A 20683-nucleotide genomic window follows, 5' to 3' on the forward strand; every position below is an offset into this window, starting at 1 on the left:
GAGGTTTCATACAGAGATTTCATTTGAATCCAGTAACTTCTATAAGGAGTGAGCAAAATAGTAGTGAAAGGTGAGAAAAATGCAGAGCTGGTGATTGGCAGAGGGAAAGATAACAACAGATTAAGCTGGGCTCTCAGAAAAACTGGTTCTTGAACATGAGGGAGCCAGAGGTTAGCAATTTTGCTTTGTCCAAGTGCGAGCTGATGTTGGAAACACAAAGCTGATACTTTCATGGAGTTGCCTATAAAAATGCCAACAATGCAACCAGGTCTTCCAGAGATGAGCTACAGCACAGTCAGGGTCATCAGATGGTCTCAGTCAAGGTGCTGCGTAATGTAAAATCTACACTGTGCGCTCAGGTGACCTAAGAGAAATGGATGGCCGGACTATTATTTGCACCTTTGTCTATCCAAAGGTTTTCAGCCGTTCAGCCATGCATGGATTCACTGACACAGCAATTCTGAGTGAGACCTAAAGGATTCTTCTAGTGACCCATGATTATTGTCAAATATACCCTCTTTTATTGTATTAAAATTTTCATATCTGTAGTTCTTCAAAAGTTTTCAAATATACCCTTAATTAATAATATCATTGCAGACTTGGAGACAGTTACTGCATTTGTACAGGCATGCTGAGCTCTTTTAGAAAGAGGGCTGTTGTGTCCCAGATGTGATGGTTAATTAGTATCTTCACATTATATTTAGCAGCTCATTGTCTAGGAAATTACTAAACAAATGCATCAAGCTGAAGTGGAGTATAAAGAATGATATAATCAGGACCACTCTGAAAAGAGCAATCTATAAAATTACAGTGCTGCTGAAGCAATGATTAAATAGGTTGGTAATAGGCTACTATGCCAGGCTGTTTGGTTTTGTGTTCAGACAGAGCTACAAGTTACCAGAGTATAAATTACAAGACCTAGTATGTTAAAACATTTAATACATTTTTGTATGGCTTTTTTTTTTTTTGTGATACATATCCTCTGCTGTAATTTTAACATAAAAGGGAAAATTTTAAATGCTTGTTGGAACTGCTTTGTGAACTGTTATTTGCTGACTATGATTTGTCTAAATATACAGTAAGATCAACCAAGATTTGCCGTTATCTTGGCACTAATCTACAGGATTTTATTTTTTTTTTTTTTCTAATTCAGGGAATATTTCGTTTCCCCAAAAGCGATGTAGGACACATGCCAATACCTGGTGTGTGGTCGGTATCAGGACCCATTTGCGCAGTGGCAGCACTGTTGCTAATATCCCAGTCAAACTCATCACTAGGGTCTTGTGTTAATCCGCATACAGTGGTCCATTCTTGATCTTGTGTTTCAAAGTTACAGCTTCCAGGAATACTTGTGTAGTAACCTGAAAATATAGCAAGAAGTAAATTAACATGCCAGCTTTAATATCTAAAAGGCTATAATGAACGTACTGTACCCGGTAATGGAAAGGATTCTGTTTGGCTGATGCTGTGATTCCTTGCGTTACATGTACTGATATAAATAATATATGGCAGATAGTAAGGAAAACAAAATTCACCCTTCGCTTCCTGAGCAGGTATAAACAGCCTTAAATGTTATAACAGATATGTGCCCATGTAAGTCTTGAGGAAAAAAAAAACGACCACTCCACCAATTTTAGTTATTATTCAAGGTGAATGGACAGAATGATTCCCAGACAATTAGCTAGCAAAACTGGACTCCACTTCCACAGTGGTGTTTTTCTTGAACATATGTTGTCTCATCCTTGGGAGTGTTATGCGTGAAGGCAGTTTTATGATGAGAGAGAAGTAAGTTCTAGTGTGTAGTACACTGAGTGAATTACGGAGCTCTTCCTCAAACTTCCCATTTCTAGATCTGCCTTTGATGTTTCAGGTCACTTTGGAAAAATAATTAATCAACAAAATTGTTCAAATGCTGTGGTAGAGAGGAATCAAATACCATCACAAACTCTTCTTTGGCTTTTAAAGGTCTTTTCCTTAGCTGTAAAGCAGATGCGGCTACACGGTTGCTGAGCGAGAGTGAGGACTGCCCCTCTGAGAGGATTCTGGGAAAAGCTTCCAAACTATTAAACAAGACAGTCAGTCGTGCATTTAAGAAACAGGTTTGACTGTGACTAATTCAGAACCTAAAATGGATTTGAGGATTTAGAGTGTTTCTTGATCTAGAAGTATTCTGCAACATTAAAATACAATTATGTATGTATCATTGTCTAGGTATAAAAGATACAGATAAAAAGAATAGATTTAATAACTTTTTAGTAATGTTTTGGTTTTTTTCCTATTTGCTACTTTGCTGCTACAAGAACAAGTAATGCCATTCTTTGTAAAAATAACTCATAATTATCATAAACTTGTTTTGTATGACCAAGATCTGCACACACACTGACTGTAACACCAGACTTGCTTTTCTGTAAAAATGTGTCACCTTAGTTAAATGTCTAGGACAAATATCTTAAAAGAAGAATTATTTTGATCTAATGAATAACATATATCCCACTGAATGCTAGGAGAAGGATCTGTACTGTTCTGTAATGTACTGTACTGTTACTGCATTGTGAAGGACTGAAGCATCTGTCACGAGGAGAGGCTGCAAGAGCTGGGACTGTTCATGGGACTGTTCAGCCTGGAGAAGAGAAGGAGAAGGCTCAGCGGGATTTTATCAATGTGTATAAATACTTGCTTGGGTAGGTATAAGACTCTTCTCAATGGTGCCCAGTGCCAGGACAAGAGGCAATGTGCACACATACAAGAAGCATTTAAGATTAAGAAAAACAATTTATTTTTTTTTTTACTGTCAGGCACAGGTTGCCCAGAGAAGTTGTGGAGTCTCCATTCTTGGAGATATTCAAAAGCTGACTGGCACAGCCCTGGGAAACATTGCAGTAGACCCTGTTTTGAGCAGGAGGTTGGGCTAGACAATCTCCAGAGGTGCCTTCCAACCTTGACTGTTCTGTGCTTGTGCTAGTGCTATTCACAGCATGGCCTTCAGGAATCATAAAAGGAATACACAAATGTCCTGAGCATCCAGTGACAGGACGAGGGGTAATGGGCACAAGGTAGAACATAGTTAGAACACAGGAAGTTCCGTTCAAATACACGGAAAAACTTCTTTACGGTGAGGGTGACAGAGCACTGGCACAGGCTGCCCAGGGAGGTTGTGGAGTCCCCTTCCCTGGAGATTTTCAAGACCCGCCTGGATGCAGTCCTGAGTAACGTGCTCTGGGCAATCCTGCTTTAGCAGGGGAGTTGGACTAGATGATCTCTAGAGGTCCCTTCCAACTCTGAAAACTCCATGATTCCATGATCCACATTGATGCTGCATTAGAAGCATCGTGTACGCCTCATGAAGCCTATCTCCGACACCAAACACCCTCACGTGCAGGTAGGGCAAAGAAGCTAACCCATTAATTAAAACAGCATGTACAATTTTCTTGTACAGTTCTAACCGGATCAAAGTCCAAACGCATTTGGAATTTACACTATTCATAACAGATTACCTGACTTCAGGAATTTTACCCTACCATCTTAACAGTGCTTTCAGAAGGCAATTCTTAATAAATACTCATGAACAATATTTACAAACTTGATGGAGTCACCCAACATACCTGCACCTGCTGGGTACTTTTTATTTTATGGGTAACCAGAACCTATTCAGAAGCCATAAGAAGAGGATTGTTCCATTTCTCCGAAAAGAATTGCTTTTATTTCAATAATTCAAGCTCTCTTCTAGCTGGTTCAGAAACACTGAGGTTTGCTATTAATCAAATCTGGGTGTATAATTGGCTGCAATTTATGAAAATTGAAACTGCATTCATGTGTGCTTTTTTCACCTCAGTACTTCCCGTGCATTACTGAAAGAGAATAAAAATTTTGCAAGATTGCCTGACTGGATTGAATGAAGCATAGAGTAAGTAATTTCGGTGAGTTTATTTAAAAAAAAAATAAAAATCCACTAGCCTACGTGGATACAATTCATTTCATCCAGATTCTGTTGTAAATCCTGCACAGAGGGATTGCTGCTGAGTAGATGATGGTCCATTTACTTCTTTCGAGTCACATTGGTATAAAACCATAGTAGAACGTGAAATGAGCTCAGACTGTGAGCTTATAGAAAAGGAGAAAAATTGCAGAAAAATGTGGCCATAACCACTTGTGATGGGGCAGGTTAGACTGCAAAGGGCTTTCTCTGTACCTGTTCTGCTCTCTTTTCTGATTAAGCAGCTCCTGTTTCCTTTTCGTTAAAAAATGAGGTTTCCATATCTAAAAGGTATTATGTGCCCATTAATGTTTATTCGCATCTACAAGATATTTGCTCAGGGAAAAGGTGTGTTTACCCAAACGTAAGGTCCCATTTGTTGGAACTAAGATGTAGCAGATAGGGAAATATTATACCTGAGGCTTATCTGGGTATTCTGTATGCCAGATTACAGTATCTCTCCTCTATTCTTAACTTGTTATATTGTCAGTTTTGCAGCAACAGCAAGACTAAAGACTGATGAAAATATTTTGATGTAACTATCGCCTTTCCACCTACAATAAAAGGATATTTCACTCTATTTATTTAAAGTGAATATCAGCATTTTTTTTTTTTCTTCCCTCGGAAAAGCTTTTCTGCGGTACAGCAAAGACTGTTGCTTTACTGTGATTCAAGATCATTTATGGCCTGAAAAGTTTCCATCTATTATCTGACTAAGAAAAGAAAGTTGATGATCTTACAGTCCTTCCAGACAACACAAACACACCCCTCCAATGAAGCTACCATATCCTGTAACAATATTTACAAAATAAATCAAGTCCCTCAATAGTTTTCTGAATATCTTTACAGAGCAGTTTACGTTGGACAGCAATTCAGACTTACTGCGTCTCTATTAGGTACGTAAAATGTTACAAGGGTGAGTTTACAGAGTATTTTGCTGCATTTACTTTGTCTAACTCCTGAAAAAATAAGAATATTACGTACAAGAAATACGGATTATCTGTTTAAAATCTACCTGTCTTGGAATCTACTTAAAAAAAAAATAGTCTTTTAAAGTTATCCTTCAACATAGGTTCCTTTCCATGACTAAGACTCACAGAATTCACTGGAACATGAAGCATTGGAGGAGGCAGAAGCCAGAAACAGAGACACCGGCTTCAGCATTTGTACTTCAGAACTGTTATTTACTTTTATGAAAATAATAAAGAGGGAGAAACTCAAAGTTAAATGTCCTATAGTGACATCTTCACATGTATTCCAAGTTGTGAGTCTGCTATCTGGCTAAAACAATACAATTACATCACCCAATAAAGGGTCATTATTTTTGTAACCCTTTCCAGCCAAAGCATTTAGTAACCTCGTGCAAGAGAAAATGCCTTTGACTTTCAGGAGATCACAAGGTATTGGTTGATTTCAATGGAGTACTTGCACTTCAACACAATGCGAGCATTGAATCGATGGATGCAATGCATTTACTTTCTCTACCTACCAAGGTTACTTTTGATCATATCTACATTATGGCAGAATTTCCCCCTCCAGCTCAAAGATTAAGAGTTAGACTGATTATTGAACTCTATATATGGATGGCTTAAGCTTCCTAGTCCAGAACTCTGGTCTGGACAGTGACTGCAAATAAACAAAGACGTGGAGCAGGAACAAAAGCACCGTGTTTTACTGCTTTTGAGTTTCAAGTCTGAATTGGAAAGCCTGATAACCTCATCCAGATTTTCAAAATTGAGCTGTGTCCTTCCATCTCAAACAGCATTATCGAAGAATACCTACGGACAAATTTTGTCTTATTACTCACTAGGACTGCAAAAATATAAACAGACAGGATTTTGTCTGTAATAGAGTAATAGCAAGAAAATATTTTCATAGCTCTGCAGTAGCAGCGAGAATAAAGAGCAATGAACATTTAGTAGCAACACAACTCAGATCACATCACAAAGGATTAATTTGAAAGGAAAAACAAGCCCATTTTTAAATAATCACTTTTTGTAGCCGAATCACGCCTAAATGTCATTGTGCATTAATTTGCTTACTTAGCTTTTTCATTCAACTTTGACAGCTTAACATGTTTTCAACTTAATAAGTGTGTTAACATTTCTTCTCAGAATTAATTTGTATTGTAACCCATGGATTTTATTCCTTAAATTTTTTTTAATCCTTAATCTGGTTTTTGGTTTTGGTTTATTTTTTTTTTCTTTCATATTTAATCTTTGGTTTTGGGAAAGGTACACTTTTGCAACTAAATCACACTTAAGTTTTGCAGCAAATGTCTCTAACGATCTGAAAATGTCAGAGCTTCTGTGTCGGGGGAGCGGGCAACCTGCTTGTAATTACCTTCTGAGAAGCTGTGTGAATTCACCTAAGCTGTGCTACAGAACTTAAAGTTATCATTTTAACTGGAGATCACATTAATTCAAAAAGAGAAACTTACTGCAGTCAGCTTCATCTGATAGGTCTTCACAGTCTGGTTTATAGTCGCAGACAAACTGAGACTCTATGCAATTCCCATTTCCACACACAAAATCAGTGAGGGCAGGGCATTCCCTTGGATTCTCTCCAACTGGAACCAACAGGACATTTAAATCAATATTGTAATTGAATCAAAGGCTGCTCTTTTTCATTTGTTTAGTCATTATACACTATGACTTCAGTGATTTACCGCTTCCAACAGATCTTATTTGGTCTCACTCTTTTAAATGGTGCATTACGTGTGTCTTAGACTGGCCTTGCCCAAAGCTTCCAGGGCAGGATGTTTTGCCTGGAAGAAAATTCAGTTCAGCATCAGCACAACTGTTTCCCATTTTGTTGTGCATGTTCCATAAAAAAGGGATCTGTGAGCTGTTAAAAAGTATACAGGCTAAAGGCTGTATTGTGCTTATAATTACAGGATATCATTTGGAAAATAAGAACATTTTAAACTGAGAAAAATCATTGTTATACAACATTTATGTAATGCATAAACTTTTAAAACCTTTATAAGACATTTATATTTTTGAAAAGTTCAGAGAAACTTCTGCCCTGAGTGTGTGAACTGCCCAGAAATTCCTCTTATGGTATTTAATATGAGGATCTATTTTACAACAACAATTTTTTATCATTTCTGAAAGTGAGTGAAAATCATGTCATAGAATGAGAGCAAGTTAGTAACTTGCACATAAAGCACTGGGGTCAAAACCAGAGAGTACTGAGATTCAGCCATCTCTGAACTATAAAGACTATAAAGCAGGTTACATAAATTATTTTTGAGTTCAGTGCACTGGGTGCATAATTTCAATTAGCACTAATTGAAGCAGTTCTGATAATCCCAAATGCAACATTTAAGGCACACTCTTATTAACATACCAGTTTTGGCATAGCATCGTCAAACTAAATATTCTAAACTCCTATTCAGAACTGTGGTGTTAAAAATCAAGTTTCCAGCATACACACTCATTCTGACCAAAACTCTTACCCCAGATAAAAACTAAATCAAAACAAGAAATACAGTGGACTTTAACCATAAAATACAACTCCAATATCAACAATCCCAACAACTAAACAGAGGTTCATACAGAAGTTGCAACATAGACGTTTTATTTTAACCAGACATTCTTTAAATATAATATAAAAATTCTATTTAATCAGAAAAAAATGTATTGAAGAACATATTGGAAAATATGTTCTCACTTCTGAAGGGTGAGCTGCAGTTTAACAAAAGGACATGTTAGAAACCACTTTGAGCAAGGTAAAAGAGAGGACATCCAAAATATTATCTTGCCCATTTCTAATTTGGTCATCAAAATTACAGGCTTGCCAAAATCTGACTTTGAATCTATCAGTATTGAATTTGGAGATGGATATTTCCAAGAATGGTATTCAATCCCCACTCTAGGGAGCTTCAGTATAAAGCAAAATGATGTCTCCTAATGAACAGCTTAAGATATGTTTAAAGCTGACATTTCAGATAAAACGAGAAATGTTCATTATGTCCTATTTCATTGCATATTTTAGTTGTGTTGGACTACATGTAAAGATACATAGCTTTTTGACTGATCATGTTCTTCAGTTGTACTTTGATCACCAGTAAGTATAAAGATATTGAATGATGGTTGATTACATATGACATGTAATATTATATATTTTTTTCCAGTAGTCTAACTCACAACATTCCATGAAAATCCAAACACACACAAAAAATATTCTAAGCAGACAAAACATGAGAAAATATGACAAATTTCTTTCTCGCCTCTTTCTTCTAACAGCTGAAGAAACCTATAAGGAAAAAAATTAACATACTGTAGAATTCACTCCAAACAATTTAGGACAAAAATTATGATGAAAAGAGAAAAATAAAATTACCAGTTGTACTTTGCTGTACTACTCTGAAGTTATCTTTGAGAAGATACAACATTAAAATGGACCAGTGAACCACAACAAGCAAAAGAATGAGCTGATTCCATGTGTGAAAATGTCAGAGGTGAAAAACAGTGAAATACACAAATATGGATTTGTCACACAGTGGGAATGAGAGGGATTACAGGGAGCTGAAATGTTTTTGATAAATAGTGAACTTATTTCTGAATATAATACAAAAAGTTTGAAGACAGCTAAGACATCCAAAAGCAAAAGAAACTATTTCATTTTAAGAAAGTGGTTGAGCAGAAAGAAACTTGCACTTAATGAAAAAGCTATAAATGTTCTTTTTTTGACATCACCTTCTTCCAAACCTTTGGTTTAGCCACTAAACTGAGCAATCCATTGTTTGCTCAGTTCTACGCATAATCTTACAGAATCACAGAATCACAGAATCTCCTAGATTGAAAAAGACCTGCAAGATCGTCTAGTCCAATCATTAACCTAACACTATCCATACAGATATCAAGTGTTGGTCTACAGGCGAAGGATGAATGACAAAGGAAAGGCATAGAGCTATAAAAAATTGGGGGAAGTGTGTGTTTAGTTTTTTTAACGAGAACAGAGGCTCCAACAATATTTATTCATTTCCAGCATTCTTGCACATTTCTTGGGCAAGTTACTTTTGTTTTTCATTATGTTTTGCTCTCTCTTCTCCAACAATTATTCAGTGTGGGGTTTGAAGGCTATATGGATATGCTGCAAGTCAAAAGACCACAATCCATTCCTTTCCCACAAAAAGAGAATATAGATAACAAAAAAAACCACCCCAGGACAGAACAAAATAGTATAGAATATAAAATACAAAACCACAAAGAAACACTTCATAGCTTATAATAACAACCGAGATTTAGATGAACATAGAAATAACGAGACTGAAAAGAATCAGTGGAGCAATTAAACCATTGATTTTCTCCTAGATCAAAGTTGACAGGCCACAGCACATATCCTTGTAAACCACCTTTTTTCCCTTACAGTAAATACTTGGGGATTATACTCTCATAAATTAAAAAAAAATTAAAATAATTATTATGGCATAGCAAAATGCTAATGGTTTATCATACCCATTTATTTGGTTTCCCTTTGGAACTGTAGCATTTCCTGAAAACCAGGACACCACAAGAAACTAGCACAGGACATATTTTAGATGAAGTAGTAACTACCGACTACGTTATGCAAATCCCTATGCCAAATGAAATGCCAGCACTTGAAAAAGAAAAAGCATACACAGGATATCACTTTTCCAATTAAGTACAATTTAGATTGATGCAGCAAAGAGCCATGTAATCTTCTAAGTAGTTTTTAAGAGACCAATAGAACTGGCTTGGCTTCTGGATCACTAAACCCTACAAAAGAAGCATGTTAATGATGGTTGCCATAGAACTTGCGTTTACATTTCACTCTCATTTCTACATATTTGGTTCTGTACAATGTAATTCTCAGAATACCAGCAAAGATAAGACCTCCCCTGGTAAGAATGCATGAGTGTGTTTGTATATACATAGAAAACAAGCAAGACATGTACATAGTGCATACCATAAATAAATTGTGACTCTACTGTGGATACATCACAAGCTGTATATTTATATCCCTCTCCAGTAAACGTTATCTATGGAAAACTAGCCCATATGGTACTCCCAGACTTTATAGACATGACAAGATTCATTTGATGATAACCGATAACTACAACACTATTAACTCAGACACTTCACTTCAGTTACCAGGAATAGGTTGGCTATGAAAGAACTCATGAAAACGGTCATCCTTCTTTTAAGTTTGCTACTAGAGGACAGCACTGAGCCAGTGACATTTCTCTGACTCTGTGAGTGCAAGAGCTTTCTTTATCAATGTTTTGTAAGACAAAAATACCCCTGGGATATTCATTACATCTAAAACCAAGGAAAGAACCACACAGACCAAATATCAGCTCTATAAGCTATAGAATCATAGAATCATAGAATTGGTATGTCTGGAAAAGACCTTTAAGATCACCAAGTCCAACTGTTATCTAACTCTACCAGGCCCACTTCTAAACCATATCCCTGAGCACCAGATCTAGATGGCTTTTAAATACATCCAAGGATGGCAATTCAACCACTTCCTTGGGCAGCCTCTTCCAGTCTTTGATAACTCTTTCAGTGTAGAAGTTTATCCAAATGTCTAACCTAAACATCCCCTGGTGCAACTTGATGCCATTTCCTCTTGTCCTATCGACTGTAACTTATGAGAAGAGACCAACGCCCACCTCTGTACAACCTCTTTTCAGGTAGTTGAAGAGAGCAGTAAGATCTCCCCTCAGCTTCCTTTTCTTCAGACTAAACAACCCCAAGTCCCTCAGCTGCTGCTCATAAGACTTATTCTCAAGACCTTTCACCAGTTTCGTTGCCCTTCTCTGGACCCTCTCCAGCACCTCAATGTCCTTCTTATATTGCAGCACCCAAAATTGAACACAGTACTCAAGGTGTGGCCTCACCAGTGCCAAGTACAGTAGGACAATCACTTCTCTGGTCCTGGTGGCTACACTATTCCTGATGCAGGCCAGGATGCCTTTGGCACACTGCTGGCTGATGTTCAGCTGGCTATCAATCAATACTCCCAGGTCCTTTTCTGCCGGGCAGCTTTCCAGCCACTCCTCCCCAAGCCTGTAACGTTGCATGGGGTTGTTGTGGCTCAGGTGGAGGACTCTGCACTTGGCCTTGTTGAAGCTCATACTATTGGCCTCAGCGCATCAATCCAGCCTATCCAGGTCCCTCTGAAGATCAACACTCCCACCTAACTTGGTGTGGCCTGTAAACTTACTAAGGGTGCTCTCAATCTCCTTGCCAAGATCATTAATAAAGATAGTAAACAGGAGTGGCCTCAACATTGAGCCCTGTGGAACACCACCTGTGACTGGCCGCCAACTGGATTTAACTCCATTCACCACCACTCTCTGGGCCCAGCCATCCAGCCAGTGTTTGATCCAGCCTGTCCAACCCTTGTGTAGCCATTTCTTTCATGAGAATGATGTGGGCAACAGTATCAAAGGCTCTACTGAAGTCCAGGTAAATAACATCCATAGCTCGATCCACAGATCTTGACCGTCTAAAACAAAGTGGATAACTGAAAAAAATATTTTAGTTTGATAGATACCAGTAAGTTTCATGAACTGGGTGTCAGGGTGACACAACGAATTCTCCTATTAAAAATATTTATCATGAAAGAACTGATCACATAACCATAAAGAGACGCTCTTGCTGTGTTGCATCACAAGAGGTTATGTTTGGCCAGTGCTATGTGTTTGTGAAAGGCATAGGGTGAGTCCTGGGTTCTTATGGTTGCTAAAGGCTGCAGTGAGCAAGACCTTGAGCTGTTTTGAAAAGCAACGTGGAGCAAGGTCAAATACACTGAGCTGCTCTTTACCAAGAGTTTCATCTTCCCTGGTATCTCCAAGAGGAACGCATGTACTCACTCAACAGTAAGACATCACCATGTCAACTGTATAAAATGAAACATGTAATGTATATTCAAGGAAAATAAGACTTTCCCCTTCATATTTGTCTTTTTTAGAAATTAAGGCCCTTTCTAAGTAGAAAATTTTTCAAATTACAATTGAAAACGCACCTCTTTATTATTTGTTGTTTAAATTGCATTGTACAGTCAGAGTGCTTATATCACTTCCCTCCCCTCTTTCCTAATACTTGGATCATAAGAATAATCAAAGGTTAAAAAAATTAAAATTGTTCTGTTGAAAATATTACTTAACAAAATTAACTTTATGTTCCAAGTTTCACCCTTTGTTTAAATTGAAATGCATGAAATAAAAGCTCCTGGAAGGTTTCATTAGAACTGGAACTCAACTGTACTCAGTACTCTGAAGTTCAGGAATTATGAAACAGTTTGCCTCAAGCTTTTCATTTGCTTACCCCAATTGTTCAGTACCCTTTTCTACATGACTTTTTATAGAACATTAAAACTCTATTAGCAAACTCATCAATAATGTTTCTGTCCATGGATGACCTTGGCAATCTTTTGCAGAGAAAACTAGATGAAAAGTATCTACTCACACAAGCCTGCTATCATTTCCAATAAGATTCTTTTATAATTCAAAAACCATAGGGAGTTGTCATCACAGAACGTGTCATTTAAAAGGCCAGATTTAATTCAAAGATAAGCATCGGCTCTGACATAAACAGCACATCTAACAAATTCTATTGACACTCGGGAGAGAATTTCACCTGTAGATACAAATGTCTGTCAATGGACTTAAAGGTGCTCAAGGCCAGCAGCAATTTGGTGCCTAAAGACACCAAATAAACTGCAACAATAAAAAAATAATCCATAGTTCTGGAAATGTACAAATGGCTCTAGCTCAAGCAATACAAAAGTAAGAAAAAAAATTCTCTTCAAGTTCTAGTGCTGATATCATGGAGTATAAAACCCCATACCAGACAAGAACAGAAGTTTTTATATTTGATTAAGACTAAAAGACTGGCCTTAGCGTAGGGTGTATCAGCAGGATAAGGAGCTGCTGCTTACCAGACCCTCACGCAGGGAGCTGCAATATATTGCTAAATACTAAAGAAGACACTAGGGAGAAGCACTGAGAACTGGGCAATGAGTGAGGGTTTGGTGTTCTAGGCTTTATCCCTTTGGAGCCTGCAAGTGGTAAAAGAAAGGGAGAAGAGGAGATAAATCTAGTGATGCTTTTACAGAAAATTCTGTTTCCCAGGAATTATGAACATGTTCAAACAGAGAAAAACACCTCCTGAAGCAATTTGACATGTGGTCTCTACTTCTTGGTCCTTTTTCCCCTCCCTGTCTCTCCTCCATCCTGATTCCAATGTAGAGTTAGACTACATCTCAAAAATTTCAGCTGTCTAGGTTATTTTTAGAGCTTTTCACTGATATTTACTCTACAAAATTAGTCTCAAGCTGTTGTTTCCACTGCGATGCAGAATCAATCCAAACCACTCAATCATAGCACCCTCTCCCCTTATCACAGATATTTTAGAAGCATCTCATATGTATATTGTATTTTTTTAATATGTGGACTTGTCCCGGTGTGGTCTGTAGGGGCTGTTGTGACAGACCAATGAGTACAACACACAGGCGCAAGTCACAGTGATCTGCAACAAGAAGGCACTTCCTCAGCTGAATGCTTCTCCTGTCTGTGCAGAATAATCATCAGATTCGAAATTCGCCTTGGATGCCATATTGCATGGAGGCATATGATGGGTTACAGAAGATCAACTGTTATATGCATTTTATTCCTATCAGAAGAGTGCCTACCTTCTACAATAATTTTACATGAAAATGAACCCAGGCTGGGACAGTGTTCAGTCTTACAGCACCACCTTTATAGACAACGACTGTGAAGTTAAAAAAACGTTCAAATCCAGCCATCTCGACCCTGTATATTTTGCTAGCCATGAACAGTCTTCTCTTTTGGCCCATTCGAAATACGTGGAGTTAAGGAATCTACCACTGCATATGAAGAGTAAGCAATGTGTCAACTAAATATCAAAACAATGAGATTTTAATATTATATTGAAAAGTTGCATTTGCAGAGATCTACTACCAAACCAAAAAACCTCTGAAGTCAGCAACTTGTTTTCAGAAGATTTACATGAGGTAAACAGAAACTGAAAAAAAAGCTGACTTCTCTTCATGGAAACTGAGGTAAAACCTAAAACTTGTTTCTCATATTCAAAATCTGCAGCAAATGACCTCTAATATTTTCCTAATGAGAATCTGAGAGTTGCAAAATCAAGGAAAGATGGCCAAAATAAACATTTTGGCTAAGCTCTTTTGCATTCCAACAGTCCTGGAGTATTACAGGTGTTTAAATAACTGCTGTACAGTGCAACAAAAAGTAGAGAATACGGTGATTTTCAGGCTGGTGCCATATTTCTCTTCTTTCCTTTCTTTTAATCTTTTCAAAGACAACTGTCAAATGCAATATCAGTCATTCCCTCAAGCCAGGCTATATAATGTTTGCTTCTTCAGTAAAAATAAATTTATATTTTTACATACGTTTCTAGAAGGTGGTAATATGCAGTGCTATTTAAGGAATCGCGTTGTGGGTAACATGACTTGTGCAGGAATTCAAGTCTTCCCCCAGTGTAACCGCAGCAGCCCTGGCAAGTTGGGTTGAGGGAACCTGTAGTTCCTCTGCATCCCTCCTGAGCCCATTGCTTTCCCCACGGAGAGCATTCGGGATGTCCTGTTGAGACGGCTGACTTTCACTTTTCCAGAAGGGAGATTATTTCTCGCCTAGAACCAAATTGTGCATCATCTGTACCGCTCTGCTGAACGCAATAAGATCTGAGTTCAGCAAGATTTTCACTCAAAATAGATAAAGCACATTCATGTTAATGTATGTTACAGTGACACAAATTAAATTAAAGCTATCAAAAATTAGTAGACTTATCAAAATGAGCTTTCTTGCTCTACAATGAAGCAGATTCAATGGACATCAGTAATGTGTAAATTGACAGCTCACCATGAAATCAAAGAATAATTACCTTCTAGAGGCAAAATCCAAACATCAAAACATTAGACTAAAAAAAATAAGAATTTTATCATTAATTTCAGCACATTTCCTGAGAAGTTGTAGCCTGCTGATGCAGTGCCAGTGTGCCATGTCAGAATACTCTGATACTGACCTATCTATAAAAACAGGTGAAAAACATCATAAAACATTAAAATATTTTGAAGAGGGGAAAAAAAAGAATAAGAAAATTATAAAAACCCCAGGTCACTGGACATACATTCTGGCTGAATACAAATGTATATTTTGAGTGACTAAATCAGCCCTGGCAGCTTTCTCTGCCTGGATTCCTTTCCCTCTCAATTCAGGGCCAGGTTTGTACTCACTATTTCTGTTATTAGAGTTTGGACTTTTCTCAAGTGTTAGAGCAGAAGGACCTAAATTCTCCACTAAATGTAAAGCTTTGCATGATATATAGCTGAGGATTCAAAGAAAACACTGATTTATTTTAAAAATAAAAAATTTGGCCTACGGACCCAGACACCAGGATGTTTTAGTTGTTTTCTCTCTGATCTGCAAAGCCAGGATGGAATTCTAATGAGAAAAGATTTCTCTGCTGAGACTTTCAAAGCTTCTTGTTTATGGGAGCATGGAAGCAAAGTTGTTCAAAGGATTGTAGTACCTTCACCTATGGTCTTTGTCATAAACAGTAGGTGAGGAGGAATACAAATATGTGAGGAGAATGGGAAAAAAAGCCAGCAAAGAAAGTTTTATTATATTTTAAAGAAAATATCTGTTCAGCTCATTTTGGTAAATCAATTTCCTATTAATCAGAGTACTGTGACATTTTGATTTTGCTTTCTTTTAAAAACTAAGTATAATTTTAATACCCCTTCAAGCATGTGAAATCTGATCCCAAACGGGCAAACCACAAAGATCACTGGAGCTATAATGACTATTTCTTGTTCCTGGACTTCTATTGCACTGAATTGCCAGAACATGAAAAAACATATAAATCAACTAAATAATCAACTATTCTATAAATTTTTGTTTAATTTGAATTTTGAGTTACGAGTCACTAATTTTCATTTCAAACTGTTGGCTTTTCAGGTGGTTCCCTGGGATGCCAAAATCAGTACATATGATGTGGCTGAATAAGGTATATGTCCATGTTTATACTCTGTGTTTTGTATCTGGAGTACAAGATTCCTGTTCTTTAAAACGGACGGACAAATTCAGACTAGTGGCAATAACATGTCTGATGGGTTATGCTTTTGATTCACTATTATGTGACAGTGAGCCGTCAGCTGGAAAAGCAAATCAATAATGCTTGAAGCGCTCTTTAAGGTTACCAGACCACAGATTATTTCTGACAGGATTTTTAGAAGATGTCATCATGAAGATAAGCGTCAGAAGTCTCAACAATAAAATTTTCTTTAGGGATTATTCTGTACAACGCTCATAGGTATTTTACCATTTTATTAAGACAAAATTGCAGACATTTATTTCTAGCCTGAAAATAACCTATTTCATGGTCAAAGTAAATTATTAAAGCGCAAGAGATCACCACTCTAAACTCCATTCAGGTCCCATAGATTAGTCCGTCACTAAAGCTGTATAAAGAATTATTGTACAAGAAGGTGAAAAAAAAATCAAATGTAATTAATCAAGAAATTAATCAATTTAATATTAAGAACAATCTTTCTCTAGCTGTGATGTTACCACTATTTTTCATATTTTTCAATTAAACCTGCAAAATCAAAATATATCAGATTTGGAATTTAAATTATTTTTGCTATCAAAACATAACTTACCCTCTCAAAACCAACTGATAAGGCTCTTTTATACCTTCTTTTTTTCTAACTCTGACAATATTTCTAAGACCTCTCACGTTTTCAGTAAATCCACAGTTGTTCTTGACCTCCAAAGAGATCAGTGAGAGCTGAGGGAAATGAACCTTTCAGGACAGGGCCCCAGAAGCTCAGATCATAATAAATAAAGTTATCTGTAGCGTTCTACCAATACAGAAGCTTTTAAATAATTAATTTTTAAAAGGAAATAGTGAAAAGATTCTCTTTTGTTGGTTGAAAATCTTCATGTAACATGAGCTTCAAGCTGGCAGAGGGTATCTTTAGATGAGATATAAGGAAGAAATTTTTCACTCTGAGGGTGGTGAGGCACTGGCACAGGTTGCCCAGAGAAGCTGTGGATATCCCATCCCTGGAGGTGTTCAAGGCCAGGCTGGATGGGGCTTTGAGCAACCTGGTCTAGCGGGAGGTGTCCCTGCCCATGGCAGGGGGGTTGGAACTCAATGATCTTTAAGGTCCCTAAACTGTAAACCTCAACTATTCTATGTAAATCACAGCTATGTAAGTGAAGAGCAAAGAAATCTTCAGAGTTAACCCACCTCCATGTAGATTGTCTTATGATGTGCACAGCTTCTTTCTATAACACACTTTATGAAAGCAAGCGGACGGAAAACACACATATAATAACATAAGTCTTTGGATTTATTAAACTCTGCTATAACCATTGAATATTACCATACTGCATAAAAGTAGTTTTAATATTCATATGTCAAAAATCCTCACACAGATTGCATCTCTCTTCCCTCTTCACTCTCTCCACTTGAGTACATTATTTCTACAAAGAGGCAATTATTTTATTGCGCTGACTGCAAACCATGATCCAGGAATACCATTCAGCAGCTTCCAAAAGGACAATCTGTGAGGAGGAGGCTATGCCAAAATATCTGAAAGGTCCAGAATGGCTCTAACGTTCTTCCCCACCACTACATCCATCTGCTGGGAAGCAGCTAAACATTCAATTTTTTTCCCATACGGTTTAAGGCTTTCTCATTTCCATTCCTTCCTGTTTATTTCAAACCTATTATTCAAGTTTTAATTGTTTTCAATTATCTTCTAGGTTTTTCCTCTGCTTATGTAATTACCGTGGCTAGCATATCCATAATATTATATAAGATTTTAGTTTAACCTAATAAATCTCAGTGGAAAATACAGATGTGGCCTTCAGCTCCCCTAGAGGACCCTGGCTATGTGTCTAGATCAGCAATTCTGCAGCTACAAACACGGTTCATGAATAAGTGTTGTAAATCAAGTAATTTTGTTGAGAAGAAACCCCTGACTCCCTCTGGTTTGTATGCTACTCTTCTCCTTGAATTTGGCCACAGGAAGATTGCGTTTGCTGTCTTTTAGCTTTGTTACAACAGACACAATAAAACTGTGGACCCTGCGCTGCAAAAAAAAACCAAAAAAACAATTTGGACATGACATGCTTTCTCTATCCTGCACGCCCCAGGCTTGGGTCAGACTGAAATGTTATTTTTGAGAATCTGGCAAAGTGTATTTTGTTTGTTTGTTCTACAAAGGTAAAGAATCAATAACAACAAGAATGAAAAAGGTCAGACCAGGCTCCTTCATGTCATGGTGCCAACAGGAAGGTCAGCATACCAAAAGTCTCGAGAAAATTAAGCAAACAAATCTCAACTCGTGGAGTAGAAGGCAAAAAAATCATACCCAGAGCTGGTATGAACGGCGCTAAAGACAACGCAATGATTCCCTCTTGACTTTGGTTTGAGCTCAAATATCATTGCAGAGACAGGAAAAACAGGTAGGGGGGCAGGTTGTTTTTTGGTTTGGTTTTTTTTTTTTTGGTTGTTTTTTTTTTTTTTATAGCCATACACTTGCACACATCCACATGCATAAGAAGAAAATACATGACAGGGCTCTGATCCTGCTGAAGAGCAAAGAGATAAGCATAAACCCATTCCCATAAGATACATGGACCTAAACTTTAATGAAACCCTGCTGTGCCTACCATACGCTACCGGAGGTGCTGTAAGTGAACGTTTCCTGATTATATAAATATTGTACCTTATTACAGTTGCAAAACATCCACCATACAAGTGACAGCTCTATACAGGATTAACATCTTGGGTCTCAAACCTTTCTAATTCAATCTTTAAAAAATGTGTATTTGTACTGTATATTCAACTGTATATTTCAAACTTCTATGAGAAAAGCCTCCTCTGAATCATTATCCATCTTCATAAACAATAATTTTCTGCAAAATACACAATAATATTACTATGCCAAAGCTGTAAGTATGTGAAAGCAGTCGGAGCACATGGTGGAACTGCTTTCCCAATAGAGCTTCTTGCTGAAGCAGTGCTGTAAAACAAATAGTTGCTATATGGTAATAAACCCAAGTTACTTTCTGAACTGTTTCATTGCAAAGGTATTTTAATGCAACACTGATTATAAAACGCTATTAACATTCAGATTTGTAGGGTCATAGACTAAAACCAGAGTAAATTTCAGCAGTCTTAACATCTTAAGAGATTTAAGGTCCTTCATATGACAGCTTTCCAACTCCCTATTGAAACAATTTCCTTCCTTGCAATGACAACTCCGTGGAATATGTCCAGTTACGTTTACATAACGTCCATTTTCACGTTATTATAAAATATGTGGATTTAAGAGTAAGCAGAAATATTGTTATGTTATACGAAAATATATTGATACCATCTTTATGAACTTACCAGGGAGTTTTCTTCTTCCTTAGAAAAATAAATCTTGCTATTTTTATTTGCTGAATATCTTGATGAATCTGACTGTGAAATGAAGTGTCTAAATTGTTCTAGCCTCAAAATAGGACAGAATCCCAGAAATGTGGTTTAACTAGACCCCACCGTATGAATTAATACATTTTAGTACAACTTGGCAAAAAATTGCAGGAGCGATCAGCATCCTCTTTGCTGTTCAAGATGATGACCTCCCATCACCTACCAGGGCATTCTTAGCCATCTACCTTTGTCCTTTGGAGAACAATCACATGTGTAGCAATGGAAACAATGAAACTCTTAGAGAAAGCGCAAGGGAATCACTAGCATTCTTGTGCCTGGAAGAGCTTTTAAGGGTACATATGCCTTAGAGTTTTATTAAAATGCAGTTCTGAATTAGGTCTCAACTGGTATCCAGTTTCCATTCTTTGGTTTACACCACAGAGCAATTTCTGAATGCAAAACTTGCATTTTTGAGATGAAACTATATCAAAAGATGCTCTCCAGAAGTGCATTTTCCATGCTTCAACTGACAATGGGAATCCAGACCACAGCAGGAGATTAATGTTTGCCCAAATAATTTCCCCAAAACACATATAATGTAGATATGTGGTGTCAGTAATGATAGTCTCACTCAACAAGTCCACTTAATTGTGTCACACTGTTTCCTAGCAGGGATAAAGACCACATCCTTCCTTGATGGAAGCCACGATCCACCCAGTTTTTATCTTTCCTTTTTTTTTTTTTTCTTAAGGCAAACTCTGCTCCTATTTTAGTCCTATTTAGTAAAGATGAATTAAATAGAATGAGTACCCTGTGAAGAAGTCAAAGGTTTTCTTTGCTTTGCTGGCGTTAACACTTGAACTGAACTGGGAAAAGGAATAGTGACAACGGTCTATTTCTGGTCTCATCTCATTTTTATGGCAAGAGCCTTTATGATAAAACAGTTACACCACAGGCTTCACTTGATACAATCTGACATAATTTGTACAAAAAGATTCAGTAGCTAACCAATGAATTAAAAAAGGAAAATTCTCGCTCAAAATCAAATAAATTAAAGAAACAAAAACTCAAACATTTCTTGGCTTTATCTGAAATAATTTAGTGTGAAAACATTGCACTAATACAAGACTCCCCGTATGAGTAGAAAATGGTATGGAAGTTATAAGAATGAAAACAATGTACTCATAACTGATTTTATGAACAGTGACATTATGATAAAAACCGTGAACCCATGAAGTATCTAAGCAAGAAC

At 37.1% G+C, this 20683-nt stretch overlaps 1 protein-coding gene across 1 annotated transcript in view; it reads right to left on the reverse strand.

The window, feature by feature from the left end:
• MALRD1 (MAM and LDL receptor class A domain containing 1) overlaps nt 1-20683 on the reverse strand; it is a gene marked incomplete at both ends in the record, with an annotated part of 280930 nt that overhangs the window by 80908 nt on the left and 179339 nt on the right. Inside the window, 2 exons of the mRNA XM_082479776.1 lie at nt 1200-1361; nt 6414-6542. Coding sequence (XP_082335902.1) covers nt 1200-1361; nt 6414-6542 — 291 coding nt within the window. The remainder of the gene's footprint in view (nt 1-1199; nt 1362-6413; nt 6543-20683) is intronic.

The sequence above is a fragment of the Vanellus vanellus genome (genome assembly GCF_965231255.1).
Source record: "Vanellus vanellus genome assembly, chromosome: 2".
Classification (NCBI taxonomy): Eukaryota; Metazoa; Chordata; class Aves; order Charadriiformes; family Charadriidae; genus Vanellus; species Vanellus vanellus.